General features: G+C 35.9%; 2 protein-coding genes across 2 annotated transcripts in view; one reads left to right on the forward strand and one right to left on the reverse strand.

The window, feature by feature from the left end:
• The window catches only part of nAChRalpha1 (nicotinic acetylcholine receptor alpha1), a 100010-nt gene that overhangs the window by 48669 nt on the left and 27508 nt on the right, over positions 1–23833 (reverse strand). Inside the window, exon 2 of the mRNA XM_015327196.2 lies at positions 14832–15107. Coding sequence (XP_015182682.2) covers positions 14832–15089 — 258 coding nt within the window. The 5' untranslated portion in view covers positions 15090–15107. The remainder of the gene's footprint in view (positions 1–14831; positions 15108–23833) is intronic.
• nAChRalpha2 (nicotinic acetylcholine receptor alpha2) overlaps positions 1–23833 on the forward strand; it is an 86927-nt gene that overhangs the window by 19225 nt on the left and 43869 nt on the right. The gene's annotated exons all lie outside the window — the stretch shown is intronic.

Here is a 23833-nt window from a genome sequence, read left to right on the forward strand (position 1 = left end):
ATCGGCTGAAATGATGTCGCTTGCTACGTGGATTTTCTTTCCGCGAAGAAAGCTTCAAACGGAAAGAGAGAGGAACAACAAAAAGGGGAAGCCCGACAGTTGCATGCACCCGAGTGCATGTAAGTGTATGTGTGTATCGGAATAAATAAGACAAGGATGAAGGCAAAAGGGTATCGACCGATACCGAAGGGTAAGAATATGTGTGCTTCAACGAGCATGTTCAGAAACATAGATTGCATGCACCGAGATAATAATTAATCGAACAATGTTTAAGAACAAAACTAAATTGTTACGGACAATAATCTTCGTTGACAATGTATATAACAATACTATATTCAATGTAAACTTCTTAATGAACAATTTGATTTACTTTTATTTTCTCTTTCGTATAAACTCTCGATTTTACGTCTTCGTATTGAATTCAAGTTTTTAATTCGTTTCCCATAATTTCACATTCCCATGTGAAAAGAAAGAGAAAAAAACGAGAGAATGAGAGAGAACTCACTTGGATCGAACGGACACGTACGTAAGTAAGGTTCGCGATATCACGTGAGAAATTTCGTCGAACGCATTTGAAGACAGTAAAGTCTTGTACGAAAAGAGAAAAAAGAAGAAGAAGAAGAAGAAGAAGAAGAAGAAGCAGGAAGAAACGTGAAAAGTTTTCTCTTACGAAACTTTACTCACGGAAAATTTCATTCGTCACGAGCTTTTCACATTTGTCGATAAAGAAAAGGGGGGAAAAAAAAACGTTGAGCGAAACGTTTGAAAAAAAAGGGGGAAAAAAGAAAAACATATAGAAGAATATATATAGAAATAAAAAATACAAGACACGTATTAGCCAAGTCACATATGGTCTTTTTTTTATCAGAACTTTTGATATTAATCTTTCTTGAAAATCTTACATTTCTTTCTTTCCTTTTACACGAAACTTTGTCAAAAATACACACGCATCAATTTTTCTCTTTGAATACCCCTCGAACGTTGCTCAAATTGCATTTTTCCACTTTCTTCGATTTTTAAGAATTCTTCTCCTATTCCAATACTTATTTATTCTTCTTTGTCACTCCTACTTTCTGTTCTCTTTTTTTGTTAGTCTTTTCTCTTTAATATCAAAAAATAAACAAAGCCATGTTCGCGTCGTCGAGCTAGGTAAAATCAAATTATTATGATGAAAAAGAAAAAGAGAGAGAGAGAGAGAGAGAGAGAGAAAGAGAAAGGAACGCGACGTGAGTGAGCACACCAACTCCTCGACTCTTTTTAAAATTCATTAGCAAATTAACCCGCCACCTTTCTCCCTGCTCCTCCCTACCACCCTTCTACCACCAATCCTCTTTTTCTCTCTCTCTCTCTCTCTCTCTCTCTCTCTCTCTCCTTCTGTCTTTTTCTCGGTCACACTGCTTTTGCTTCGGCCAACGAGCTTTCATTTTGCGCTTGGAAATTTCTCTCCTCTCTCTCTCTCTCTCTCTCTCTCACACTTTAACTCTCTTAACGTATACTCGCTTTTCCTGACGTATTTTAACCGATCCGTTTCTCCTTCCCCTTTTCCCTTGGTCCTCTTGCACAAACTCGTACTCTTACTCCTACTCTAACTCCTCGAATGGGCAAAGAAAAAGCAACCGGGCACTCAAGAGCAACTGACTGAGTTTGGCAACTAAAATTTGATGGACGACGAATTCTAATTTAACTTTGATCCAATTTATCTGGATTTAATTGAATTACGAAAGTAACGAGTTCGCGACGCGCCGATGAACGGACGAGATGAATACTTTCGATGAAAAATTTCACGCTTTGCGTCTGCCTACTCCTTTTTGCTTTCAAATATATATTGTTTACAACGATTGTTTAGGATACCTACCAAAAAAAAAAAAAAAAAAGAAAATGGACAGATGCATAAAAAATAAAGCACGTTGAACCGTATTTCTCTAGTTATTTCTACGCCCTCCACACTTGTTTATTTCTTTTTCACAATAGAAATACGCGAAACGATATAATAGGCGGACACCAGTTTAATCCGACAACGTCGACAAAAATTTAAACGTAATTCCCTGACAGACGTGTATTTGACGTGTTCACCGAGGATAATTCGTTCTTTGTGAATAAAACGATGATGGTTATCGGTACGTGTAACGAGCGCAAAACATAAAGATTAAAGGAGACAAATATTTTTTCAAATAAAAAAACAACACAGAGATATAGACAAAAAGAGAGAAGGAATAAATGAGAAATCTCTCTCAAGTGGCTTATATATCAGTGAATTAATAAGATATCATCCGTAAAATGAGCTCTACCTTTTAATTATTATCTCAAAACGTGTTCGTTCATCCCAAACAAAAGTTTCCTTTTTGAACTCATAATCGTTAGAACATTCTACATGATGATCGAACGGTAAGATAAATCTACAACATTAATATTACAAGAGAGTTTATAATCGGAGCAAGAGTAATCAGAAACGTGGGCAAAGCGAAGCCGCCTATCTCCTCTCTCTTTCTCTGGCACTTAAACGCACTCAGTTACTCATACTGTCTATCTCTCTGTCCCTCTTGGATTGTACGTTAGTAGACGATGCATTGTCAGCAATGGTATTACGAGCAGCAACCGTTAGCAAAGCTAATCAATTAAACATACAAGGACAGCCCACCGAAACCAGCGAGGAGGATTCGATCGGATGGCGAATGGTGGGTGCAAACGGTGGGTGCAAACGGTGGGTGCAAACGGTGGGTGCAAACGGTGGGTGCAATGGTGGGCCACTAGAAACGCTACTACTACCACAACCTAGCCGATTATTGCTGCGGGCAGCAATTTACTTAAATGCTACCGCATTGCTACGCGCCTTGTTCCGCGCGGATCAACGCGTCGGTGAACGCGAAAGCTCGTTCGTTTTACCCCTAACCCTATGCGAAATTCGTGGGATAGATTGGCCCGATGATTCGCACAAAGCTGGACAATGGAGATAGACGAAGCTGGGGAGAGAGAGAGAATATAGACAGTTACATGGATAACTCATGAACACGTTTATACTTCTCTCTTTAATTATTACGTGGGCGGATGAAATTATTTAGAAATAAATAACTTAGAGGAAAAGTTATTACATGTATTTGTGAACATGGACCAAAGCTACTATCTCGAATTATTCCACGAGATAGGTCGACATACGTCTCATACTGTGTAGGTACTGATACGAAAATCAAATTGGTGTACTTGATGTCTATGCAAAGAAGTTTCACATCGTGATCCGATTCGATAAGAACATCCTGAATATATTTATGATAAGCAGAAGCGCGTTCGACACTATATTACATGCTTCTCCTGCATAGTACATATCGTTTATTTTTCACGAGAGACATTTCCAACGAAATAAAACACATAGACGAATACGAGACTACCAATGAAAGTTATCTTCAAATCAAAAACTAGAACATTTCGAAAGACATTTCGTTCCAAAGTACCGGTTAATTACGGTTATCCCATAATATTAAAACAAACAGGCATAGAAATAGATGAAAGAAACGAGCACGTTTATACCTAATCAAAAGATGAACAAAAAAATTCCTTGTTGAAAAATAAGAACGCTTTTCAATTAGGAAAATTCTAGAAGAATAAGAGAATTTTCTTCTTACTAAAGAATTTTCTTACTGGAAGAGGAAAGAAAGTACTCTAAAATTTGTACTCATTACCTGTCGTAAAAATCGTCTTTGAAAGAAATGGAAATGGAAAGAAAAAGCGCGCGCGCGCGAGGAGAGAGAGAGAGAGAGAGAGAGAGAAAGAGATCGCAGAAAAACAAAGTTCTTGTTCGATGGCAGGTATGAAACGAGCACGAGAGGAAAAAAATGAGCCCGCGCGAGCAAGCGTTGTTTCGAGATATCGCTTCAAGGCTCGCAGTAAAATACAAAACGCAGTAACGAAACGTTAGGAGGTCTTCCGGTATGCGCATATGCGCATTTCCCGGACGTAAACATAAAAAACACCAGAAAAATATAAGGAAAAAAAGAGAGGGAGAGAGAGAGGGAGAGAGAGAGGGAGAGAGAGAGAGAGAGATAATGAGAGATAATAAAAGGCTTAGAAAGAAAAAAGAAAAGAAATTCTCTTTTGAAATCTTTCTGGCAAGTAAGCTCGCGGATTGGTTGGTCCGTTGGTAGGTTAGTTGGTTGGTTGGTTGGTTGGTTGGTTGGTTGGTTGGTTGGTTGGTTGGTTGGTTGGTTGGTTGATCGGTCGGTTGGTCGGTTGTACATTTTTCCTTCGCAAACGGAACAGAAGAAAAAAGAAAATACACTGTGTTAAGCTTGCACTTGTCCGCAAACGATTTAACGTAAACTAACGGGATTGGTGAGTGCAAAGAACCAAACACTTAGACGTGAACTCGTGCCTTAAAGCTGGCCTGTGTAAGTTGCAAGAAAGAATTGTATTTTTTTTTCTGAGAAAAGATTTGGTTAGTCGTCGATAAAAAAGATGAGAGAGAAAGAGAAATAGCACGAAATGGCGTAGGTGGTAGCTCGTACAACAGCTGCTGTGAAAATGCGAATGTACGTTTCAACAGGGAGAGGGAGACATGCCTACGATAACATCGATTCGCACCAGATTTGAGGTCAACGCAAATTCTCTTTTTATAACGAACCTAGTACTACTTCTCTCTCTCTCTCTCTCTCTCTCTTTCTCCCACACTCGTGATTGCACTAATTACCACCGAGATACGATCAATGAGAGAAATCCTTTTTTCTTTTTTTTTCCACTCTCTTTCTCTATCTTTTTTTTAACACCAAACGTTCATCAAACGTTCCAATGAAGAGAGAGAGAGAGAGAGAGAGAGAGAGAGAGAAAAAAGGTACACGGCATATGTATATATGTACATACGTATTATATACACTGATAACACATGCATATATACACTTTCCGCAAGTTTTACGCGAAAATCGATAGCCACGGCAGCAGCGCTCCTGAGATATGCAGGTGCACCGTGCACTGTGATGCAACGGCACTCGGCTTGATATATCTAAGAACTCGTTGCCGAGATACCTAACGTCTTCGTCTTATCTATATATTTTTTTTCTTCTACTCTTTTTTTTTTTTACAATAACAATAAAAAAAAAGTAAAGTGAATAAAAGAACATGCATTTGAAATGGTTCATCGACCGAGTGCACCGTGTCACCGAGAATACATATCTGTTCTCTCGCTTTTCCCGTTAGAGTTCTATTCGCACAATAATCCCACGGGACTCTGTGGAATTTCACGATGTAAACCGACGCGATTCTCGTAAATCCCCAGAGATTATAACAGGACGAGCGTTTTCCTAAATACACTAAGCAGGATGCACGATATTTTTATATCCATATATAATTTGTTGTTGAAAATAGAAGATACCAATCGAAAATAAAGTTCAAGATATATGTATCTAACTATAGCAGTAATCTGTGAAACACATAACCGATCGTAAAAAGCCTGCTAACGTTGAATGGGAAAAGTCTGATTTTGTTGATTCTTGAAACTAAAGAAGAAAAGAGATTGAGAAGAAAGAAATACTATAACATAAGATGGGTAAGGTCAGGTAAAGATAGGAAAAAGGAAGGAAAATTGGAAGACGTTCTCGGTTCTAATGATGTAGAAAGGTCGGTGAGGGTTGTTGGAGAAAGGGGTTGGGGGTGGTTTAGGGTTTGAAAAGGGAAGAGTGTAGTATAGGATCGTCCGATCAGACTTCTACTTGTTGTTCTGTGGCTACGGAAGGCCCCTATGGCAAAATGAGATTTAAACTCGATGAAGTAGTTGGAAGCAGTCCCTGTTAGGAGTACCAACATCAGCTCTAGCACTAGCACTAGCACTACCAACAACAGTTCTAATACGACAATGGCGATGTGTGTTGGTAAGAGAATAGGAGGAATGGAGTTGTGGCCGGTAGTTACAGCAATTGGAAGCCGAACACTCGTGGCCAGTGGTCTGTGAAAACTACAGGAAACTTAATTACCCGAGATGGGCACGTTGTAACAAGGGAGAAAGCGATCACTCCGGGAGGGGTTAAAGCTTTGCTTCCTAGTTCCAATCCATTGTCGTCGATATCCTATACTCTATACTATTTCCGTTTATACATTGGCAAAGGGTGGACGTTTATGGTGAACAACTTAACTTTCTTCTTTTTACTGTGTGTGTGTGTGTGTGTGTGTGTGTGTGTGTGGGTGGGTGGGTGTAAATGCAAGTTCCTATATAACATGAGCATTGTACTGAAAGTACACCAAACTGTTTCGTATAATTTATATCCTTGCTGAAACTGAATACCAAAATGTTTCGATTTTGTTTAAAGAAGAAAATCCTACTACACTATGTAAAGGTCTCTAACGAAGATTCTAAAAGGTTTACTATTATGTAAAGTTAGGAAGAATTCGTTTAACAAGGAATTTAACAAGGTAGGATATTTGAGTATTGCTTCTAATTATATGAAAATAGGATCGATAAAGCTTTGCATGTAAATGAAGTAGAATAAGTATGTGTATATTCGATTTTGTAAAAAGCATAAGAAGAGAATCATCATTTTGTATTAAATAAAACAAAACTATTCGACATTATACAGTTTTCATTGAAACCAAATTACCATTCGTATGAATTGAACGTTCCAAAGGGTACGTTTGATTGTTTCCAAGTTTTTCGATTACACACTGAGAATCATCCGGGACGTTTATATAATTATCGATGGATTAGAAACAGGAGAATAGTAGTGGAAACTTAATTAGCAGATTCAATTGGTAACAAGAGAGAAAAGCATTATATCCTGGACTATATCCTGGACTATATCCTGGACCAAATCCTGTCGATTCCGTCGTTCGTTATTATCAATTTCAGAATACGTTCTACGACATAGGTAACCCCTCGCGAGCTTGTTAATGCTCGAGCAGTCATTTTACAAGATGACTATTGATTATAATTGACGCGATCGTATGTTCGCGACAATTAGAACTCGAAATTATGGCAACGTACAATTGATTATATCTGCTATTGGGCGTGGTAAACCAAAACGTCGATCCAAACATGGAACATACAGTTGAATAGTTGATATTGCTTAGATCGTTCATAGTAATTTATTGTTACCAATTGAATACCGTAACCTGTTACTATTCCCTTCTATCCTCGACTCAAAGATATCACATGAAATAGTTTCCTTTAATAACGAATTCAACTTTGAATTTAACTACGATCGGATCGTGCATGTTAATCCTGTAATAATATATGCAATTTTTGTCTAATTACAATTGATCCAAACATTTATTAAAACAGTACTTAAGATTTCCAATAATGAATTTTCTAACGATAATGGAATTCAAATGAATACATTTCAACGTAACGACGCTTTAAGAGGATTAAAATGAATAATTATAATAATAACTTTCTTTCATTAATTACAACGAATTAAAACAAACAATATTCTTATTTTAAATTGAGCAATATAATAAATCCGATTAATTTGTTTTCTTAACGTTCAAGACAAAATATTAATATTATTTTCTCATGAATTTGTACAAGCTTCTTTCGTATAATTTAACACAAAGAGATAGATAAGTAATATTACCATCGTGGTAGTATAATTACAACAAGGATCATGAATAATCGGCCAATGGTCAATGGCTTTCCTTACGAAAACTATGGTAGACTTAATTATTCGTGGCTAAAACGGACACGCAGAGAAAACGATGATTATTCGCGAGAAGCTTTCCACGACCACAACCTTCTCTCTAACATAAGTTCACTCCCGATGTAGTTTAATTCTCTTAACGCGTTACGGTAGTGCTTTGATGCACTGGACATAGGAGGATAATTAACTTTCCTTCCTTGTGGTCTACTCAAGCTCAAGTGAATTTATCCGTCATCGTTTTTGATTATGCTGGAAAGTGTAGCAAAAAAAAGAAAAAGATATTTTTTTGCATACTCGAATTATTATTATTATTATTATTAAGAATTTTTTCTATAATTACATAGAATTAAAAAAAAAAGCAGTAAAAAGAAACAAATATAATAAATGATTCCCATAAATCGCAAATGAATACTTCGTAAAGATAATTAAGTAAGAGCGTCACTCGGTTATGACATTTCTTAAAAAGATGAAATCATTAATAAGAAGAACGTCGCTTCACTTTCGTTTTAACGAGCAAAAACGTATCCATTATCGTTTCACACTTAGTTATGAGATAAAGTAACGTGATCCATGTAATTCAAGCTTCAAGAGAATCACCATTTTGCTACTCTGCTCGTCTTATCGTATTTAATTCGGGCTGATAAAGTTTATCGAAAATAACTATGACGTTCAAGATTTATCTTAATCGTCCCTTTTTTACTTTTACAAAATTCAATTATCAAATAACAAGTCGCTAATTGACCGTCGTCCCGTCAATTAAATGAATTGAATCACGTTTAAAAAATGAAATCCAATCTGTTATGATGATTGTATGTAAGAAAAAACATAAAAGAATCACATTAAATGCATGAAAACAAAAAAGCATTCTGTTGTCGATTATTTGCAGGATACTTCAATTTTCATCGACGATATTTATTACCTATTAATTAGTACATTAATTAATAATACCTTGGTGTATGAATGTAATTACGTCGTAAACGAACACCTGCAGGAATGCCTGGGAAATCGTAAATTATCGTAAATTAAACTTTCGACAGTTATACGATCACTTCTGATAGTCTCGAGATCCGAAATACAACTGACAATATACCGTATTTATGTTTATAACGAGTTTATGGTTATAAAGAAAACAACAACGTTAGTTTTTCTACGAACGACTCGGAGGTCACAATTTTCGAACTGTCGCAAAATTACTACTATATGTTGACAAAAACTACGAAAGAATCGCATGACTTTGAAATAAAATAGCAAGAATTAAAACAAAAAAGGGAAAACAAAAAGAAAAAGGTCTATTAAATCGATGCGATCTCGTTGAATCAATAAATTCGCAACGATTATGTCATTAACCTGCATTAATCCGGATATTGGTTCTGAAAGCTTTTCGATCGAACGTGTATTTTATGTATCCCTCTCTGTCTCTCTTATACCGTGCATAGACAAATCCGTGGAAATCTGTAATTTCTATTGAATCTGCATGGATTTTCCGATTACATAATGGCACCCTTTGAATCGATGCAACGTAAATCGGAATAGAATAGGAAAGAGATAGATACACGTAAAGTAATACGGAATTAGAAAGCAATTCGAATCGAAATCAAACATTGTTTCCATTCTTTCCTACATATTCCTATATCCTGCAACGATCAAGATAATTAATAATAATAATAAAAATAACACAATTTTCTTATCTATTAAAACGGTAAATAATAGTAGTTTTCAAGAGATTTCACTTGGTCAATGATATGAATATTAGATGAACTCGATCCATTCAACAAATTATTCTAACAAAATAAAACCGATCTTTCGAAAATATCGATACATTGCAAAAGGTATTATACTAGAGAAAACAAATAATCCTGTCCCAATATATAGATATATTCGATTACTTCAAATATATATATATATACCCTAGGCGATATATTAATGGCACATTTTAAACACGAGCAACGAGTACGACAGCAACCACGACAGCGACCACGGTGGTATCGGCCATAAATGAATCATTGTTAATCGATATCGAATTTATCGCACGGAAGAACGTTAAGCCGCGTAGAAATGCCGTAGCTTTTAATGAATTAACTTCACGATCGATAATAATCTTTGATATTAATTCGTTCCCTCTTTCTGTCTCTTTATACATATACATATTCCTCTTTCTCTCTCTCTCTCTCTCTCTCTCTCTCTCTCCAAACTCCCAATCCTACTAATTTTCCTCTTGTGTTAACCAACCAGTTTGAAAAATCAATTTCGCGTGAAAAAGTTTCATGTGTTTAGCCTAATTGAAAGTAGATTTTGAAAATATAGGTAAGTTTAAAAAAAAAAAACCGAATACTCGTGTACTTCGCTGCATGTGCATATGTGTATGGATAAAAAAAAAGAAGTGAAAAGAAAGGCACGTATAGATATGACAGTAGAGATGAGCGTAAGCTTTCAATGCAAAACGTTTTCCATCCAGAAAAGATAAATCCTTGCCGATAGAGGAGACGCTTCTCGGTGATTTAATAGTAGGACGGTGGTTCGAGAAGAAGTTAAAGTCGATCTTCGTTCGAAGACTCGCGAGCTTACTCGTAAATTCACGTGACGTCGAACACGAGAAGGTTTACCGCGAAACGCGAACCGAATTCGAAGTAGATAGGTACATGCTCGTTCCCTTAGCGAGAAGAGCAGCCTGTGTAAATAATGGCACAAGACTGAGATACGTTCTAAGAGTGAGTGAGAGAGAGAGAGAGAGAGAGAGAGAAAAAGAGAGAGAATATCGAGAGAAAACCTTACGTTTGCTCCTGTTATGGCTCTCTCGAGATATCGTCCCTTTGGAAATTCGCCAATACTATCTCTGTTTGTCTGTCTCTCTTTTTCTCTCACACATTCTCATCGATTTCCACGTTAACTCGTTTTTGTAATTATCTCGACGTTAGTATTAATTCGATCACACGGTTAGATGATCCTATTCTCGAACGAAATTCAATATATCAAATGTTAAATAATATTTCAAAAGAAATATTCCTATCTATTTGTATAGAAGATGTTTCAAAATATATTGGCATTACTTGTTAAACTATTATACAAATCTGACAATGAGATTATTATTATTAGCAACGTGTACCGTTGGATTCGTAGTATTATCGGTGTAGAAAATCCCGAGAAAATCCCGATTTCTACTTTGATTCGTGTTAGCCTTCTACCACAAAGACTTAACGACGAAATCGAAGAGCTTCTCGCGGTGTTATGCAGAAGCGTCGCGCCGGAAAGCTCGGAAAAGCTTTAACGGATCATTCGGATGCTTGCCAGACTGCTTTTCTACTGGTATATACGTTTGCTACCGGACACTCTTCTACACACATAGGATATATATAAAAACATGCTCACATACACGTGCTCGCATATACGTGTGTATATAACGTTAAAGAGAAAAGCATACGGAAGAGATAAACGTGCACTTGCGTACACACGCACACACACACATGTATCCATTGGCATGCTCTTTCTATAAACATGTGCACATCGGTAGAGGCACTTATATGCGGGAAACGATTGGCCGGTTAGCCTCTGATTATTGATCGAATTCCCAAGCTTTCGTCTGGCTCTGTGTTACTCTCTGCGAAAGTGGGCGTTGGCCGTCGTCGCATGACAAGACCCACTTGCTCTGTTTCTCAAAGAAGCGCGTTAGAAAAATAACATAATCAAAGCATTCCTTCCACCCTTATATAGATAAGATTTCAAAAGACAAAATATCTGTGTTAATCAACCAAACATACGAATGTTCGTTCTTCGAATGTTGAAAATAAATGTCTATGGTTAAGTTGTAATCAGAACTTTTTAAATAAAGCTTAATCATTTGATCTATTGTTAAAGTTAAAAACAATATTCCGTACACGTCGAATTCAGTTGTTGAGGTTGTCAAAACTGACAAGTGGTGGGTGGTTGGTTGATTGGTTGGTTGGTTGGTTGGTTGGTTGATAGGGAAAAAGCAGAATTACTGAATTCGATTCGATCGCATCGATTGTTTGAAGCCTGTCGACAAAATCGCTTCGTAAACTCTGCATATCCTACGTTTCTACAATTCCGCTGTAATTACTGTTTGTACTGGCTCGTGCGTGATTTTCCTGTTAAACCGAAAAGTTACGAGTCCGATTATACACACGTAATAACGATTTCCAATGAGAATCATAAACATTACCAGACGAAATATTCATTCACTGTGTAACCAAAACAACCGTGTATTTTGTAGTTTTCCATAAAAAACGCTAAAACAGAAATCCAAGGGATAACGTAACGAGGGAACGCGTTTTTAAAACGTTTCGCGTATATTTTTTTGTTTCCCTTTCTTTATCTTCTTCTTTTTTTTCTTTCTCCCATCCCCTTGCCGTTCGCTTTTTTACCCTGCTACTACTACTACTATTTATTTTCATACGAGTTTTCATAACGATCAGTAAAATAAACCGACAACGATACTTATTTACATAGAAATGTGTATATATGTTTCTGTGTGGGTGGATATGTGCATACGTACTCTGGATGGAAAATGAAAGGAAAATTGTTGCATACGAACGAGCACGAAAACGTCGATGAATTTTAAATCCAAATTTTTTCTCTCTCTCTCTCTCTCTCTCTTTTTATTTCTCTTTCAAAAGTAGAATATCATGAAAATTCGTTCGTCATACACAAATCGTATAAAGTACTTCCAAAGATTCTCGTAATCAGATTTAAAATCGAGAAATTTCAAAGAGAAACGCGGTTCATTAAACTATCGATTACTCGATACGACGTTCTTTATTCTTATTCTTACGAATTATATGATATAATCACTATTTTCCATAGCAAACATATTTAAGATTAAGAAAAAGTTCTCCCGATAATGATTTTTTCTAATAACAAATGTCGAGATGATTTTCTCGAAATAAATTAAAAGAAAAAAATAATCGAAAATGGTTCGTGCAATCAAATTCAAGATACTTGACAAAAAATACAGGGAAGATCATTCGATCCTTTAATTAAAACTTAGATTATTTGAAATGAAATAATATTCATTAAAATCAACCGATAATTCATTCGGAATTTAATCATCGGCGTAAACCATTATAAAATCCAGGAAATAATGAAAAGCTTTAACGCAAGGATAATAGTTCTATTCTAGATAAAAGAGATGGATCATTAAACCGAACGGGTAAATAGTGCCTTCGCGATCGAGTTAACGTTGAATTTCGTACACACGAAACGAGAGAGAGAGAGAGAGAGAGAGAGAGAGAGAGAGCCAATCACGAATAATTTCGTTGACTAAACATCAACAGATCACTTCATTAGTGCAGGATATAAAAGAGGTCTAGGATTACGGATGGGGAATAAAGAAAGCACCGGCGTTAGAAATATTCTAAACGATTTTACGCTTCATCAAAATCTGTAAACGAATATTCGATCGATCGATCGATCGATCGATCGTTAAATCTCGTTTAGGGAAAATGAATTTTTTCCAAAAGCTAGAATCTAAAGCAAGGTTCGTTTAATCTGCTAGAACTAGAAACCACGACATCGATGTTACTCAATGTTCCGCGTACTCCATTAGACGATAACAAATTAGTTATGGCTTAAACGCAAGCACGTACTTAGACCATAGACACCACAAGTGTAATATTGAGGGAAGGAGAGGGTGACTAGGGACTGGGGAGGAGAAATACAGAGACACGATCAACGCAATTACCGAAATACTGCTCATTCTGCAAGCTTGTAACCCGAATGTAATAACCAAGGAAACAATTCCTATAGACGGTCACGTAAACGTAACAAACCCTAACCTATCGATGTTAGATTAACCATTAGTTAGAATTAGTATAACGTGATTCTCATTTATTAGCAATATATAAATAATGATTTGTACTGTTATACGTATATTTAGGTTGGAGAGAACGCAAAGGGATAACACGATTGATAGGCTACGATCAGATTATGGCAATTAATGGCTCGAGTGGCAGGGATCACTTTGCTTGTAAATTAGTTTGAGTTCCGGTAGGAACTTCCGGAATTCAACTTATCATCGCAAGTACGTGGACGTACTCTATCGGCCATCTACACGCTCAACATAATCTATATTCCGTGCATATGTATATAGTAGTATACTACTCTAGTCTCGCATTACGATCAAACCGTTTCCTATGGATCGTCAAACTATAATTATTTCATATTAATCGCGTCTACGAGATATAAATTCCGCAAATATATATATACGTGCATGTATACGTGCAAACGTCGATTAGTTAAATTTCGTTCGTATGAAACGTTACTCAAATTACTACGCGTCTAACTATTCTTGAAATCCAACCGCCAAAAATGTCAACTATTTTATCTTATTTAATTAGCAAAAAAAAAAAGGAATACGCGTCCTTAAAATGAATATTTTATATTTATATTTGATTCTCCTAAAAATGAAAAATAAAAAGAAAATCGATTATTGACCGGCTACCGGTGGATAAAGCGTTCATTAAAATTCATAAATAGAAAATAGTCGAACGACATGTTAAATGAATTCAATTAAAACAAAATTACGAGTCTAACGATTCTCGAAATCCAATCGATAATTTTATCTTCTTAATTGGAGTGAATAATACAAAAATCAAAGTTAAACGACAAGTGAGATAAATGAAACAAATAAAAACTTGAAAACACACACACACACACACACACACACTCTCTCTCTCTCTCTCTCTCTCTCTTTCTCTATTTCTTTTGAAAAAGAAATTAAAAATGAAATAAAAATGAAGAGACATGGAAAGAACTGTGACGACAAAACGATTCGTTAAGAATTAACCCACGTACGATATCACCGTTGCGTACTTGTCGAGGTTCTTTCGTAAAATCGATCAGCTTGGTAACAGCGTTGATAGGATCGACAGGTAGCGAACAGGGAAACAATAGAGGATCGCTTGAAAGATCGACGTTGCTGTTGTGAACTGGCTATCTTGTGTGCTAAAGTACTATAAAACGAAAATTGACAGGAGTACCCCTAATATTAATTAAACATTTCCAATAAATGAAGAACAATAAAAACAATGAAATAACGGGATAAAATCTATTATGGTAACGCGATGTCGAAGGATACAGGAGACAATCAAATTGTGAACTGGCTATCGCATAATAATAATAATAATAATAGTAAAAAAAGAAATATATGCAAGATTTGTTGTTAATCAATGTCAGGAATGAATGGGTTAAGTGGGTGCTACTACTCACAACGTCGATGAGCTGGGAGAGGCGTAGTCCCATTTTGACAGTGAGGCGATCGCTGTTGTTGCCAACGGGGCGGATGAGGCGGTTGTAGTTCGACAGCAGGTCATCGTAAAGACGCTTCGCTTCCGGATTGGCCGAGGCGCCCGGAAACGGGACAACGAGACAGGAAATGGCTGTCGCCATCGCCAGCAATCCGCCCAACCTGGACCAACATCGCCACCAGCCTTTCCCACCGTCGTTCGTCCAAGCATCCCTAAGCATCGTACGCCTTGTCCACCCCTAGATCAAACAAACAAACCAATTCGTTATGATCTTGTTTCTTACCCTTCTTTTTCATTCTTATCATCTTATTTTTATCCCATATAAACTTTCATTCCTTCCTTCCTCCCTCTATTTCACCCAAGAAACTTTACAAGGAGTCAAATTATACAATAAAAAAGTTGTTCTAAATATTCATTGAAAATTTCATGTGAAAACATTTCTACAAAATGTCATCTTTATTTTTGATGATCTAAAACAAATGGTATATTAGATGTGTTAGTCGTGAGATACGATTTAAACGCTAGTAGTTCTATAGTCTGTCGAAAATAGAATTGGTCTTTCAGTAATCACGTTTTCTGGTTACTTTGTCGGACACCCAAAAGCCGTAACGGTTTACCCGTAACCCGGAAAGTTCAAGCGAACCGTGAGATCATTTTCACGCATTGCCCCTGCGAAATGCCAGTTGAATTGGCGAATGTGTTGGTCAATACATAGATAGAAAAGATAGATAGAAGGGAAATTCGTACAAGTTCAAAATGAAAAACTTGACAAACGCGATTCGCCAAACATACTCTCATATCTCTTGATATATACTATATGTACTATATATAGCATGTAAAATACATATGTAAACGGAGAAAAGGCACGCACGTGAAGCTATAAAACGACGCACGAAAGGATACGGCAAAGCGAACTGGAACGCTTTACGTATTTGCTGTTATGACTAGGAGAGCTTTGCTACGTCGGGAAGGAATGCCAGCAAATAGAGCTTTACGAGTACCAGGATGAGAGCTACATAAAGTAAAAGAAAGAAAAAAGAAAAAAGGATAGAAATAAAAATAAAGAAAGAAATAGAGAAAGATCGTTTGCTCATCTCGTTTACACAAAGAATGGATGCATTGTAATAGGGGAAAAAAATATTGAGATAAAGATACTAAAAAAAAAAAAAAAAAAGAAAGAAAAAGAGAGAGAGAGAGAGAGAGAGACTGGTAAGAAAAACATGAGTTAGCAAGAAAATTGTATCCGCAGCCTAGACGTATAGAAAAACCTTACGATATCGACCCAACTGGCCACACAATTTTTGCACTGTCTCTATCTACCTATCTCTCTTCCTCTCTCACTCACGCTTTCTATAAATCTTCAAGTTTTTCATATTTCTTGACGATTATCGCGAAAACGACCTTTAGCTTCGACCGTTATAAATCAAGGGGACTCGAAGAAGAAGAAAAAGAAGAAGAAGAAGAAGAAGAAGAAGAAGAAACCACAAGGAAAACGCATGATGGATTATAAAGTTTCAGTCGGCTGATCGATAATAGAAGAGCTTTTATGCTTTTGATCCTACAATCATGATTCTTAACGCGTCTAACATTGAACAGTGAAGAATTTATTGGATCTAAACTTTACTCTATTTGATCATAATTTATAACATTTTTCAAAATAGTTTTGCTACCTGTAATCTACGAATGCTACATTACAAATAAATAAAAGAAAAAATATGATCTATTTGTTGAAAATGAAGTAAAATGGTTAATATGCTTTAAAAGATATATTTCTGTATATAATAGAAATGATAATAATTTATAAACGAATTGACGTAATTTACATTTTGCCACTCGATATAGGATCGTTACTAACACGACAACGGTGTCATGGTTACAGCATAAGAAGCAAGAGTTAGGATAATCGAACGAGAGGAGTCATTTACCATCCGTGGTAGAAGAGAGCGTAACCGCCCATAAAAGAGGACTTGAACGGCATCGTTGTGTCGTTGAAAAGAAAGAGGGGTGGTTGGAGGGAAGAGGTAGAGAACGGGGTGAAAGGGAAGAACCTCTCGAGGAACTTTTATCGCTTCGTTGCTGACCTACCTGCTGCCTTTATCAGTGTACCCTATACTATAAATATATATATATATATATATATGTGTTTGTATGTATTCACATAAACACAATACATACGCACAAGACGACAGCACAAATACTGCTACATAGAATTGTATCGACTACTCTAAGGAAGAGTACACTTTTATATTCGTATTTTAAAAGGACAACCTCCGAAGCTTTCTCGCACGCATACCTGTTACTTCAAATGTTCCTTTTTACTACTTTCTACTTTGTTTTTATCCAATTTTTTTACTTCAACGAAATAATATATGATTTTATAATATATGTAGCAAAGTTTACGATAAGAATATTCTTGATAATATTATAATATTATTTTTAATTATTTTTCTAATTATTTATTTAATAATTAGAAAAATGCGCGCCTGTTGAAATGCAATCTTCCAGACAAAGTTTGAAAATGTTGCTTGCGAGCGTCATCTGTTGGATGACGGAATTTTTTTCTGCCTGAAAGATAAGCAACCCGTAATACATACTTGTATAAACAGTTTTGGCCGAAAAAAAATTCCGTCCTAACAGATGGCGCTCGCAGGCAACATTTTCAAAGTGTGTCTGGAGGGTTGCATTCCAACAAGCGCACATTTTTCTAATTATTAAATAAATAATTACAAAAATAAATAAAAATAATATTATAAATTCACTTCTAACTTGTGTGATCTGTACATATGTTTTTTATTTTGTTTTTTACTTTTTAAAATAAACTTCAACGATTTCCACGTAAAATCCATTAGTTATAGAAATCTAAGATTTCAATATTCGTACACATACGTGGAAAAACTTTCAAAGAAAGATCGATAATAAAGGAAAACACGAAGAATGAAGCATAAACGAGATTGTTACTGCTTCGAACTTCTTGTTACTTTCTCATCGTCGTTGTCGTCGTCGTTGTCGTTGTCGTTGTCGTTGTCGTTGTCGTTGTCGTTGTTGTCATCGTCGTTATCAAGTTAAAAGGTCCAAGAAAAATAGTTTGTCAAAAAAGGTAAAAGAAAGATCAGAAAGAAGTAAGTATTTTTATCGTTTCCTAGGATGAACTCTCTCTCTCTCTCTCTCTCTCTCTCTCTCGCTCACTCTTTCTTTTCCCTTTTATCACACCCTACGACTCGATAGACTATTTTTCTGTATTAGAAAATGAAAAATGGCGCTTGGCCAAACCAACTGGAGAAGCAAACCCCGAGGGTTCTTTTATCGAGCTACTGTTGGCTCACGACTGTCCATAGATAAGACGACCCTCGCGGTCATTATCAAGCCCCTTCAACCCTCTCCTACCTCAACTAAGTTTCCATTTTCCTATCTCTCTCTTTCTCTACTTTTCATATGCATTTCACGAATTAACTATCCCTAATATTCAAGATAATTTAAACAACTACTAAACTTACTTTAATTTGTTGGTTTCTAGGTTAAAATAAAATAGCTTCCGAAATGTTGAAATGTTGGTTCATTGATGAAAATGAAAGTACTGTGCCGAACGATAATAAATCATCCCTCATTCTCTCTCTTTTCGTCTTTGTTAAGATTACAGTAGCTATTATTTTGGCAAAATGAAGCTCGAAATTGGCACAAGTTGCAACCGCTATGTGGATTAATTTAACGAGTATACTGCTACAACGTTGCGTGCGGGCAAACGTAATGCATAGAGAAATTCGTTGTAATAGAACTGTCCGTTGATAACGAATGAAGTAGAATTAGGCGGAATAAACTGATTTAACGATGAGTATAAATAGGAAATGTTTGTTAATTGAACGGATCGAATGATCAATAAAAAAAATGGTAGCTACAATAACATTTGTTACATTTCGCGTAAATGCGTAAAAATGATTGGATTAATCTATATGCTATATTAATATTTTCTTCTTACAATCTTTTCCTTTCTTCCTTTGAGTATTGAACTAGACGTATAATATAAGAATATCCGAATACAGTGGCTTTTATTCGCGCTCGGCCAATCACGTTCCATTGTACAACGCGGCCGTTTCAAAATGCTTGAATAGGATAAGCGTTTCTTTTTAACCTTCGCAAAAAGCATCAAAGAACCGTGGCGATTCCTTCTCGAGATTCGGCTTAAATATGAAACTGTTTCTGAAGTCTAAAGTCGTCTTTACATGAATATGTTCAAAATGAAAGATTAAACCGTATTCAAGTATGAATAAGGTAGGTGGTGTACAGGATGGGAAAAGGATTTAGGACGACATACGGATAGTTGACCGTAAAATCTAGGTCGATTTAACTTCATTCCAAATTGATATAGTAATCGCGATACACACACCTATTACGGATCTTCCATAAATTTCTTTCAAAGTTAGCCTACAATTACAAAAACACGTGATATTCTAGTTTAAGCTTAACTGTTTCTATTAATATTCTTTTATTTTAGGATCAACGCTGAAATTTCATTCGTACGATAGGACGAACAACATTGTAAATAATGTAGTAAAAATAATTTCCTGATACCTATCAATTCATTATTATCAATGTAATATTAAATTATATTATATCAATTAATTATTATATAAATTCAATCAGTTATAAAAATAAATGAATAAGTAGTCGCAATGTTTTACAAATATGAGAAATGATTTATGTCGAAATTGATTAATTTATAATTAAAGTTGGGGAGACAAGCAAATGGTAGGGTAACAAAACAACGAGCCCCGACGATTGATCGAGTGGTTTGTCAGCCGACGGTTTCGACTGTGGTCAGAGAAAGTGGATATAATGGGAAGCAATAATGAGCTGACGGATGAGAGAACATCCATCAATCCAGATCAGATGGCCCTACGACTCTACCCTTCGTTTCTACGCGAACTTGTGCACTACTATCATGGGACTCTCCTAGGTCGGAAAACAATTATGCCAAACAGAGTGGAGACCTATCGAGTAGAATACCTACTACTAATTTAAAGCAGAGTAATAGGCCTCTGGAAAACGGATAGTTTCTGTAGACATTATTAAGTCAAGAAGCATTCCTTTTCTATTTATCTTCCCAGTTCAAACAAAACTGAACGATGGATTCAAGATGGTTTAACTTAGTAAAAGTTAAACACAATCCGTCAGATTTGCGCCTGTGAACTTCATTCTTAACAGAAAAAAAAAAGAAAGTTATAATTATTTGTATGAACATTTATACAATTAATGATAGACGTTCAAATGATTTTGGGTAATGATAATAATAATTCATTTGAAATGTGGGAAGTACCGATCTCTGATTTAGATCCAGACAGACTTATCGCAAACTAGAGGCTTAACGTTACTCCTTTGAGAGTCGATAGCTCGTAATGGTAACACTTTACCGATCGATATGTCGCCGATCTAGCGTGAAATGAAAGTGAATTCGGTGAGCAACGTGTTTACTCGGAAATTTGCCACCAACTAGCATGAATCCGGAATTCTAGTATCGATATTTCCGCACGATTTTCGAACCCAAACTAATATAGCATCGGTCTGTTGATATTTCCTTCTCCGATACGATTGAACGTGCAATCGAACGGTTATCAGTCTTACCTGATATACTAACTACAATCATTTCTCTTGTTTATTTTTTTTTTTTTATTGTGTGCATGGTAGAACCTATATCCCGAAATATCATATTATTATGTTTACGAGATAAAATATAAGATAACTTTGATTAAATGAAAATACAAGTTTAAAATAAAAATCACTCTTACGTACCGTGCTGTGAAATATAAATATACTAATTAAAAAATAAAACAGGATTAAAATAAAAGCACCAACCCTCTTACGAATAAGCTTCTATAATTGTTAACGAAGATTATATAAATATAATATAATGTCATTATACGTATATCCGAGATAAAACGATGACGATGAAAATTCCAAGTCCGTAAGATTGAACGGTACACGCAATACTAAATGATCATTTAAAATTAACAACACACTTTTCACTTGACTTAATATTTACCTCTACAACTGTTGTTTCATTTTCTCCTTTCCAAAGAGATTAATGTCAAAACTCGTTAAAAACATACTCGAACCTTGGGAATATTTTTTACCTACTATAATATAACACGCGACGTTATCGTGATAATGACTAGCGGTCGATTTAACAAACCCATTTTCTCGCTCGCGTATCAGCCAACTAATCAGAGTGAAAAAAGAGAGAGAGAGAGAGAGAGAGAGAGAGAGAGAGAAAGGTAATGGGAGAAGAGGATGAAGGAAAAAAGAGAGACAAGGAAATCAGTGAACGTGCAATGCTTCTCTACGCCGTTCGTTTACTTTTTTTTCTTTTCTTTTTTTATTATCCTTTTATTTTTATTTTATTTTCTTATAAGTCAGGAAAACAGTCGACTCTCTTTTCAGTCGACGAGACTTGGCTTAATTTAGAGCATTCACTAGATTTACGGTACGGCTCAACCTATCTCATTCCCGACTCCGGGCTCAGCAACTTTATAGATGGTGTAATGCTTGACACGTATGTATATATATATTGTAGTTGCAATACAAAATAAAAGATAGAAAAAAAAAGAATGGCAAAAAGTGGACGATGATAATTAAATTAATTGCATCGAATTTAATGTCTCGTGCATCTCTTGCAATTTATTCTTTTTTAAAGAAAGTTATTGATACACCTACTTGTAAAATAAAGGAAAAGAAAACCTAGTTTTACGTGTAGTAATTAAATTAGATTGAAAATGATTAAACTTACGTTGTATGGTTGTAAACGCACGTGTCACTATGATAACTCCGATCGAGTGAAATTAGTTGAAGTACCTGCTCACGAACAAATAAATGAACGAATAAAGGGACGAGTAAACGAACGTACGACGACCTAGAGCGAAATATATAATATAGGTAGATATTGGTGTGTCGAATGTCCGATCGTTAATCAAGGGATTGATGGCATTGCATGGACGTGCATGGATTGCACACGTGCGCTCTACACAACGATGTTGGGTATTATTATCAATTGAATTATTAATTTAGACGAAGCAATTAGAGCGGAATGTCTAATCACGAATGATTATCATCGACCAATGACAATTCGATCGATTGCATTCTATCGATGATTCAAACTTGTTCTCAGATACATCTGTCTGCAAATCCTTCGTCCTAACTGTAAGAGAAGAAAAGGGGAAAGGGGAAAGGGAAAGGGGAAAGGGGACTATTCGAACATAAGATAATTCGATGAAAGTACACACAGACACGTAAACGCACACAAGTAAAAGGATGATAGATAGAAGTAGATTCAGACAGAGACAGAGAGGTAAGACAGAAGGATAAGAAAAAGAGAGAGAGAAAGAGAGAGAGAGAGAGAGAGAGATAGAAGGTAGAATATATGGCATTGAGATGCAAAGTGGAAGGGAATCTTGCGGCTCGAGCGAAGAACACAATGGAAAGCAATCCGAATGATCTATGAGTTCTCTAGTCAGTAGGGGAGGACGATCCCGATTCATATGGATAAACTAATTCAAGATGGCGCCTTTTATATATCGACATCAGGATATACGAAAAGGATTCTTCTCTTACCGAGTACGTAATTCTCGATGGGGAAACAGTGAACGTCTATTAACTTTTAACTGCACTTTATGTAAATGTTACCAGAGAAAAAAGTTGATAACTTTCGTTAAATATTACATCGAATATTTGGGTTCGTTCATATACTAATTCGATAAATGGAACTTGTGATATTTGTTTTACTTTTGCATTAAAACACGAAGAAATTTAATTCTATATAGGTATGTATATATATCGTAGGCGTATTACTCCCTCTTGGTCTCTCTCAACGATCTGATCTGTTTAGGCGAGTCAATGTGGGAATGTATGTATGGTACGTGTATACGTGTATACTCAACAAACGTTTCCATTTCGATGCGTAGACGACCATGCCAAAGCGAGAGAATAAACACGAGGAACATACGAAAGGTAGGATCATCCTGCTGATTCCATGTTCAATCGAGAATGGAGATACCTATCGCAATGATACGTCATACATAACATCTACAAAGGATTAGAAATTATGAAATTAACATTGACCAAACACGATAATCTACGAACATGGATGAACGACGTCAACTACGTTTAATAAAACGACCAAATTTTGTAATAAATAGAAAAAGAAAATGCAAGAAGGAAGATAAGGAAAAAAAATGTTGGAATAGTCATGACACACAGAAGAGCAAGGCAAGTCACCATCCCTTCCAAACATGTACCCACCACCCATCGTTTAAACCACGTTCATATCTCGTCTTTGAAATATCGACTTTGCAACTGACGTGTAACATAGTCGAGGAAAAGATATTTCAACGACTTCTTTTCCTCTCTCACCCTCTCTCTTTTTCAGTCTGGTTGTGCACACACGACGGAAACGTACGGCACGTTTAACGTATTTCATGGCACCATAAGTTTCGAGTTTAAACGACCCTTTCGCATAGCATGAAAGAGAGAGAGAGAGAGAGAGAAACGAAATGGCAAAATATTTCGATGCAGAAAATCGGTAAAAATTAACCGGAAGTAGAATAAAATTGTATGTAATAGTGAAGAACGCGTTATGCAATTCGTTTTCATAGATACGCACACGCACGCGCGTGCTAACTTTCGCATTATTATCTACATAGACATATCGAAGCATATAACAATCGTTATATTGAATACTCTTTGACGAATCGTCGAAGCTAACGGAAATGGAGATCCAATTGGGAATACTTTTCTTCTCTAATATTCAACCATGTCGTATTTTTTATTACTCGCATCCATATAATACAGCGAGTACTCGTTCGTACACAAAAAATAAGCAACAAAAAATATTCTACGAAGCGTGCGAAAGAAATTAAAGAAATAAAAGAATAAAAAAGAGGGAGAGAGAGAAATCTGAAACGAGCCATTTCAAGCTTA

Source organism: Polistes dominula, unplaced genomic scaffold (assembly GCF_049000335.1).
Source record: "Polistes dominula isolate Pdom_NZ unplaced genomic scaffold, Pdom_raw_medaka contig_23, whole genome shotgun sequence".
Lineage (NCBI taxonomy): Eukaryota > Metazoa > Arthropoda > Insecta > Hymenoptera > Vespidae > Polistes > Polistes dominula.